The sequence below is a fragment of the Ursus americanus genome, chromosome 2, assembly GCF_024610735.1.
Source record: "Ursus americanus isolate L20-20 chromosome 2, mUrsAme1.1.p, whole genome shotgun sequence".
Classification (NCBI taxonomy): Eukaryota; Metazoa; Chordata; class Mammalia; order Carnivora; family Ursidae; genus Ursus; species Ursus americanus.
Window position 1 is genome coordinate 94,739,918 of NC_142128.1, and position 9,258 is coordinate 94,749,175.

The window sequence follows — 9,258 nt, forward strand, 5'->3', positions numbered from 1 at the left end:
ACTCTGAACAAACAAGAGTCCAGGACCAGATGGCTTCACAGGTGACTTCTACCAAACAGTTAAAGAAGAGTTAATGCCTATTCTCAAATTTTTTGAAAAGTAGAAAAGGAAGGAAAATTTCCAAATTCATTTTATGGGGCTAACATTCTCCTGATACAAAACCAGATAAATATACCACAACAAAGAGAACTACAGGCCAACAACTCTGATGAACATAGATGCAAAAACAGCATTTTTCACAGAACTGGAACAAATGATGCTAACATTTGTATAAAATCACGAAAGACCCTGAATAGCCAAACCATCTTGAAAAAGAAAAACAAAACTGGAGGTATCACAATTCTGGACTTCAATTTATATTATAAAGCTGTAGAAATCAAAACATTATGGTACTGGCACAAAAATAGACACATAGATCAATAGAACAGAATAGAAAACCCAGAAATAAACCCACAATTATATGTCGATTAGTCTTTAACAAGGGAGGCAAGAATATGCAATGGGAAAAAAGACAATCTCTTCAACAAATGGTGTTGGGAAACCTGGACAGCTACATACAAAAGAATGAAACTGGACCACTTTCTTACACCACACACAGTAATAAGCTCAAAATGGATTAAGGATCTAAAGGTGAGACCTGAAACCACAAAAATCCTAGAAGAGAACACAGGCAATAATTTCTGACTTTGGCCATAACATCTTTCTAGATATGTCTCCTGAGGCAAGGGAAACAAAAACAAAAATAAACTACTGGGACTTAATCAAAATAAAATACTGCACAGCTAAGGAAACAACCAACAAAACTAAAAGACAACCTATGGGATGGGAGAAGATATTTGCAAATGACGTGTCTAATAAAAAGTTACTACCCAAAATATATAAAGAATTTATGAAACTCAACACACAAGAAACAAATAAAGAAATGGGCAGAAGACATGAATAGACATTTCTCCAAAGAAGACATCCAGATGGCCAACAGACACATGAGAAGATGGTCAATATCACTCGTCATCAGGGAAATGCAAATCAAAACCACAATGAGGTATCATCTCACACCTGTCAGAATGGCTAAAATCAACAAGAAGCAACAGATTTTGGCGAGGATGTGGAGAAAAAGGAATCCTTTTGCACTGTTGGTGGGAATGCAAACTGGTGCAGCCACTGTGGAAAACAGTATGGAGATCCTTCAGGAAATTAACAATGGAACTACCCTACAATCCAGTAGGGCTACTGGGTATTTATCCAAAGAATACAAAAACACTAATTCAAAGAGATCCATGCACCCCTATGTTTATAACAGCATTATTTACAATAGCCGAATTATCGAAGCAGCCCCAGTGTCCATTGATAAATGAATGCATAAAGAAGAAATGGCATATCTATACAACGGAATATTATTCAGCCATAGAAAGAATGAAATCTTGACACTTACAACAACATAAATTGATCTAGGAGTATAATGTTAAGCAAAATAAGCCACTTAGAAAAAGACAAATGTCATAGAATTTCACTCATATGTGGCATTTAAGAAAGAAAACAAACATACAAAGGGGGAAAAAAAGAGACAAATAAAAAACCAGACTCTTAACTAGAGAGTCTGATTAAGGATGGTTACCAGAGGGGAGGTGCGTGGGGGATGGGTGAAATAGATGATGGGGATTAAAAGTACACTTATCTTGATGAGCACTGAGTAATTATGGAACTGCTGAATCATTCACTAGATTGTACACCTGAAACTAACATAACGCTGTATGTTAACTACACTGGAATGAAAATAATAAAAAATGAACTAATTTCATTTATGAGTATTAAGTTTAAAATTTTAGAATAATAATTTTTTAAAATAAAATATTGTAACACCAATTATGATTTATCATCAGAATATAAGGATGGACCAATATTCTAAAAACTATGAATTAACACATACTTATAGTAGATTAAATTAAAAATTGTGCTTGAAAAAGCATTTAATAAATATCAACATCATTTTTTAAGGAAAAAGGAATAGTTTGAATAATTTCTTGAAAGGTTTTATTTAAACCAACATTTTGCTAATTGAGAAGTAGTGTAAGAGTTTTTATTAAAAACAGGAACAACATAAGGGTTCAATTTCCTATTTTAAAATATTGTGTTAGAGTTTGTTGTTTTTCAAATAAGACATGGTGTAATAAAAATAGTTCGTGAGCTCAAGCACAGGATAAATATATCCCCCCTAAAAAATCCCAGATGCATCCTAGCATATCAGAAATTGCTGTCCAAACAATAAGAAGGGGGGGACCAAAATACAATATAAATAAGAAATCAGTCTAGTAATGTACAGAATCTATGGTAAAAATACCTCAAACTTTTAAGGGAGAACATGAAACAGAACTTGAATAGTTAGAAAGATAGATTTATACATAGGAAGATTATTTATAAATGTCAATTATTCTCAAATTATTTTACAAACTCTGAAAGTGCAATTAAAATTTCAGGACATTTTCATCAGAAGTTGATAAAATATATTTACCTTCCACTTAGAAAAATAAATTGGAGGGATTATCATAGGTTACTGTGTTGGAAATGATCAAGAAAATAAGGACGATCCAGTTCAATCAGATAATAAAATCTATTACAAAGCAGCACTAAGTCAAAACAGTTTAGTAGTGGCACCACAATAAAATTCTAAACGATGGAAGAGAATGTAAATTCTAGAGAATTCCTAATGTGGGATAGAAAATACCTCGGTAAATACTCTATCTCCCCTACCTGGCCAAATGTGGCACTACTTTTTTATTTTATTTTATGTTATTTTATTTTATTTTATTTTATTTATTTTATTATTTTATTTTATTTTATTATGTTATGTTAGTCACCATATAATACATCCTTAGTTTTTGATGTAGTGTTCCATGATTCATTGTTTGCATATAACACCTAGTGCTCCATGTAATACATGCTCTCCTTAATATCCATCACTGGGCTAACCCATCCCCCCCCTCCCCTCCGAAACCCTCAGTTTGTTTCCTGGAGTCCATAGTCTCTCATGGTTCATCTCCCCCTCTGATTTCCCCCCATTCATTTTTCCCTTCCTTCTCCTAATGTCCTTCATGCTATTCCTTATGTTCCATGTATAAGTGAAACCATATGATAATTGTCTTTCTCTGCTTGACTTATTTCACTTAGCATAACCTCCTCCAGTTCCATCCAGGTCGATGCAAATGGTGGGTAATCGTTCTTTCTGATGGCTGAGTAATATTCCATAATATATATATGGACCACATCTTCAACATCATTAACCATCAGGGAAATTCAAATCAAAACCACATTGAGATACCATCATACACCAGTTAGAATGGCAAAAATTGACAAGGCAGGAAACAACAAATATTGGAGAGGATGCGGAGAAAGGGGAACCATCTTACACTGTTGGTGGGAATGCAAGTTGGGACAGCCACTTTGGGAAACAGTATGGAGTTTCCTCAAAAAGTTAAAAATTGAGCTACTCTATCACCCTTCAATAGACGAATGAATAAAGAAGATGTGGCACTAATTTATTGACAATATTTCATGTTGGTTCAGAATGTTTTCTTAGAACTCTTTTTGAGATATTTGTAGCTTTACATGTTGTTGTAAGAAATAATACAGAGAAACATTTAATATATTTCCCACGGTTTTCCCCAATTGTAACATTCTCCAAAGACTGTAATATAATATCACCACCAGGATATTGATATTGACTCCTTCCAACCGTCTTGTTTAGATTTCCCCAGTTTTATTTGTGCTTGTGTGTGTGTGTGTGTGTGTGTGTGTGTGTGTGTGTTTAGTTCTATACAATTTTATCACACTCCTATATCTACCACTGCCATCAAGATACTCAAGAACAGCTTGGAACCCTTAAACACATAACTATTCCCTTATACAGATGAATATAAAAAAGCATTCAGAGTTTAAACAAGCTTTTGGAAATGAAGCATTTTAAGTAAATGATATCTGTATTGGGATCAGCAAACATTTTCTGTGACCGTCCAGATGACAAGTATAGTAGGCTTTTCTGGCCAAATGGACTCTGTCTGCTCAGGTCTGCCATCCTAATGCAAAATCAGTCATAGACAATGAATGAATAAATACATAAATGTGGCTGTGTTCCAACAAAACTTTGTTTGCCAACCTTGGAATTTGAATTTCATATAGCATTTGCATGTTGTGAAATATCCTTCTTCTTTTAATCTGCCCCAACCATTCAAAAATGTAAAAATAAAGGAGGGGGGACCCTGGGTGGCTCAGTCATTTAGGCGCTCCGTCTTGATTTCGGTTCAGGTCATGATCTCAGGGTCATGAGATTGAGCCTCACATAGTTCTGTACTGAGTGTGGTGCCTGCTTAGGATTCTCTCTCTCTCTGTCTCTCTCTGCTCCAACTCTCTCCACTCTCACTACCTGTCTCTCAAAAAAAAAAAAAAAAAAGTAGAAAACATTCTTATCTCTCAGAATGTACAAAACAGGAGGCTGCAAAAACAGTAGGATTTAGCCCCTAGGCCAAGTGTGTTGACTTCTGGTTCGTATAATGAAATCGTGAAGATGATTTAAATTAGTTCATAACATAAAGAATATCTGTTCTAGTCTAGAGAGTAACAAAAATCAAGCAACAGAAAACTAGGAGAAAGTGAACATAATAGTAAAATTGTGATGTGGAATTAATTTTATACCAGAGGCCATACAAAAAAGTGAAAGAAAAAATGTATAGCAACGACACTAAAATCAATTCTGACAAGATCGAAAAGAATAAAAATTTTAAAACCATAAAGATGCCAGGAGAAGTTTACTGAGTCTATGCCACCACCAAAATCCTCATGAAGCTGCAAAGACCACGAGAAAATGCCCACATGAGAAAATTCATCAATATATAAACATACAGAAAATACTGGGTCTTGTTTTTTTTTTTTTTGAAAGGAATACAAATTGAAACACTAATGAAGTACAATTTTGACCCTATTAAATCATTAAAGTGGAAAAATGTATGTACGTATCTATATCTTCTTGTGACTAGGCTTTGAAGAAACTTACATTATTAGTGAGGTTTTTCTGGACAGCAAACTGACTCCCTATTGAAAGCTCTAAGAAGCTTTCATTCCCTCTGTAATAGTTGGGGTTCATGGGAAGCAGATGCCAAAACAGGATGAGAGGTGCATGAGATTCCTAAGACAAGGCGAGAAGGAAGGAAGGAGGGTTAGGGTAGAAAGTGTCTTAGACAACAGCAACTTCCAGGAAGGCTTCAGCCAGGTTGATGGGTTTCCTAGATTCAAAGTCACCCACTGGAGTTGACTGTCCACCATGGTACCTGGATGGTCATGCTGGTGGATCTGCAGAGGCAGAAGCTGGGGCTGTCCACCAGTTAGGATTCCCAGCAGCAGGGCATTTTTGGGGTTGCCTATCTTCTAAATCAGTAACGTCCCTCTCAGAATGCTGTTTCAAAAAAATATTTCAGAGAAGATATGCTCTTTTATGTACAAAAATGATTATCATAATATTGGCAAAATAAAATATAATTTTAAAAATTTCCAAATTGGGGAATCTTACACTGCCATTAAAATGAAAATATGAGTATGGAGAAAAAGAAGAACTTAAGACATAAGGCCAAAAGGAAAAATATTACAGCAAATCTTATTATTCTACAATAATTAGATTACCTGCTGGTCTGTACAATACTTAAGAATTGAGGAAGAACACGAGAAAGAAAGAAATAGTAGCTGCTGAGTTAAGATGGTGGGATTTGGAGCCGTTTTCTGTTTTCCACAATTGCGATTTTTCTCTATTGCATTTTAAAGATCTTCAGTCAGTGAAATGGGAGAACATTAGAGCTTTCTGTACCTGGAGTTCATAGCGAGAATCATGGCTTGATCACCCAACAGGCCTGAGTATGCATCCCACAGGCAGGTAGCTATATTCTCCTGGAAGTATCAGGAAAAAGAAAAGAATCAATGTTGGCAGTCCTCTGAGGCATCACCTGTAGTTTTCTCCTTCCCAGAGACTGGACTGGAATATAAATCCAAGAGCTCGTCGTGTTGAGAACAAACTCTAATTTAAATCTGTGATAGCTTCTTGGCCTAAATGGTGGCCTTGTACAGCCAACCACTGTGCTTCTATAATTAGCATTTCCAGAAGAAATTTTGTTCGCTGTGTTCATTACCAGGAGCTCCCCTGCACACCACTGTAACTGGTAAGTACAATCTACTCAGTGTGGTCTCTTGATAAAAATACCAGCAGGATGTTTGAAGTCGAGCCTTACTGAAGAACAGTTCATGCCTTAGAATGAGAACCACATACAGGTCGGTGTATAGCTATTAAACTTATCAGTGATAATCAATGAGGTTCCATTAAGACTTTCCAATTCTTTATTGAAGAAACTGGAAAACGCCTAATGGAAAAGCATCTCTTGCCTTGTGTGCGTCCTTGTCTTGTTTATGCAAGCCTCTGTTGCAATGTCACCTTCTTGCATCAGACCCAATACTACTGTTCATGGAAATTCTCAGTCTGTATTTCTGAAATAACTCAAAGTTCTTTTTTAGGTCCTGCTGTATAATAATACTGTTTCTAAGGGCATTTATTCCCTCTAATGCATATGCAAATGCCCACCACTGGTTATTTGTCACCCTGACAAAAGCCCTTTACCATCTGTTCAGTGCTCCTCTGACTCCAGCATGGAATGCCCTGTGGGATCCATGTCCTGCCTTTGCGGTATGCGAGAGCTATTCCAATGGATAGGGCTATATGCCTGTCTATTAAGTCCATATGTGGACTGCATGTTTGTGTCCCCTCCAAAACTGTATGTTGAAACCCTAATCCCCAATGTGATGGTATTTGGAGATGGGCCCTTGGGAGAAAATGAGGTTTAGATGAGGTCATGAGGGTAAACACCAAGATGGGGTTTGTGCCCTTATAAGACAGATGCAAGAGAACTTGCTTTCTCTCTCTTTCTGCCACATGAGGATGCAAAGAGAAGGTGGCCATCTGAAAACCAGGAAGAGCAACCTCACCCAGACACTGAATCCGTCGTACTCTGATCTTGGCCTTCTCAGCTTCTAGAACTGTGCACAATTTCCATCGTTTAAGCCACCTGGTCCATAGCATCTTGTTAAACCAGCCTGAACTAACTAGGATGGTAAGAGAAACTTCCTGTTTGGGATGTGAACTAAAAACTGGCATTTCCCCAGTAGACACAAATATGCTGTCATGACCTTCCCGGGTAAGAACACTGAACATTTCCTAACACCCCAGTCTCTGGCCTGGGCTCAGACTGAGTGGTGCAGGAGTTATTCTTCTTTCTCTAAAATATTTTTTTTAAGATTTATTTATTTATTTATTTATTTATTTATTTATTTATTTATTTGAGAGAGAGAGAGAGAGAGGGCATGAGCAAGGGGAAGGGCAGAGAGAAAGGCAGAGAGAGAGAATCTCAAGCACACTCCCCACTGAGCATAGAGCCCCATATGGGACTCAATCTCACGACCCCAAGATCATGACTTGAGCTGAACACTCAACTGACTAAGCCACCCAGGTGCCCCTTTCTCTAAAATATTTATATCATATCCATCATTGATTCCTAACAACAGCAAACATGATCCTACTGAATCTTAAGAGAATAATTCTTTGCTATGTTGCTTATTACCACATCGCATGTTATCATTACTTGGAGAATAAAAACTTTCCATATGGCAGACAACTCTCACTGTGACATGGAACTATAAATGGTGATTTGTCTAGTTTGAAGTTAGACCTTTTTGTCCTTGTCACCATTTTCTTTCAATTTGGCCAGAAATACACTAGTACCCATTTCTCTGGACAGTAACTAACTGAACATTCTGTCTCTATATCAGCAATGATCTTTTGGGACTATTGCCTCAATGGGAACAAAGTTCTAACTGGGCTTTAGTCCTTGGAAATCAATTTGTAACACTTCGAATCTAAATCACTGGTTCTCAAAACTGGCTGTACATTGAGTGGCTGAAAAATATTGATTTTGATTCCTCAGTCACACCTCCAGAGAATTCATAGGTCTGTATTCAAGACCAGACATGAAAAACAAAACTGAGGCTCCCACGATTGTGACGTACAGCTAGGATTGAGAAGCACTTTTTAAATGGACTATTTCTTCCCAATCTTGGAGCTTGCTTCGCAGTAATAAATGGCCAATTAGTTGATCTATAATAACACGGACCTCGGCTTCCTATCTATTAGCTCGCTTCTCTTTTTCTCATGGAGCCACATTTGTTACTACAACTCCATCACCAGGTTATTGCTCTGCCTGTATTACTTTGGTATCCCATTTTTTTTGTTGAATAACTGATTTACAGCATGTCCCCTCCTTGTCGTGGGCGTGCTTTTGCCGGCACTCTAGGTACCGCTAATGTTAATGTAATGCCAGAAGCCAGCGCACACATCGGCAAGTGATAAGGATTGTCTAATGTCTATAAACTGGTTCTGTAGTGATGTCAATCCAGGAAGTTAAAGGAATTGGCCAGGAACTTCACCTGCTTTCCCCAATTAGGTTTTTTTGTTATTCTTCAGACTCTATCACATGTTCACCAGTGTTCCCAGAAATTTTTCAGTGCCTCTCTGGGGAATTATGATTATCACTCTGGCTTTAACTTCCATTATATGGATAAATTCTCCTTTATCTCATTTTCAGTTACTCCTTAATCACTATGGCTCTTCATTGGAAACCCACAGTAAATGATGAAATGGTCACAATCCTGGAAATCTGTACTTTGAAATATTTTTCATAATACGAGGTTCTAGGAGCAGCCTGGTGGACCTTAAGCTTCCATATTTATTATTTTGACTTCTTTAAGCTGACCATCTGCTTTTTATATATATCTTATATCATTGACATTTTTGTTCAATATCTGTTGTCATTCTTGGCCAGAGAAATTGGAGTCATGCCAATTTGACTAGTTACTTAAGCCTCAGATGTTTCAAATCACATACATTATGTGTTTCTGATGCCACCTTAGCCTGGGGGGAAATGGTATTACGATAATAATCATAGTTCTGGGGGAATTCGAGCTCCCCTCTAGTAATTCCCAAACAATCCTGGGAATGCTCAAAGGGAAACATGGACATGGTCCTCTTGAATATTATGTGAGTTGGCACCTTTTCCTTCATCTCTAGCTCACTAGAATCTCCTTTGCTTTGACAATAGCAAAGTACCAAAATGCAGAGCGAAGAAGAATATGAATTGAGGGTATGAATATCCAGTGCCTTTACCTCTTCACCTTCCT

General features: G+C 37.1%; 1 protein-coding gene across 1 annotated transcript in view; it reads right to left on the reverse strand.

The window, feature by feature from the left end:
- Positions 1-5,886, reverse strand: part of MROH9 (maestro heat like repeat family member 9) — a 63,925-nt gene extending 58,039 nt beyond the window's left edge. Inside the window, exon 1 of the mRNA XM_087866565.1 lies at positions 5,849-5,886. Coding sequence (XP_087722691.1) covers positions 5,849-5,871 — 23 coding nt within the window. The 5' untranslated portion in view covers positions 5,872-5,886. The remainder of the gene's footprint in view (positions 1-5,848) is intronic.
- Between the last annotated feature and the right edge of the window lie 3,372 nt (positions 5,887-9,258).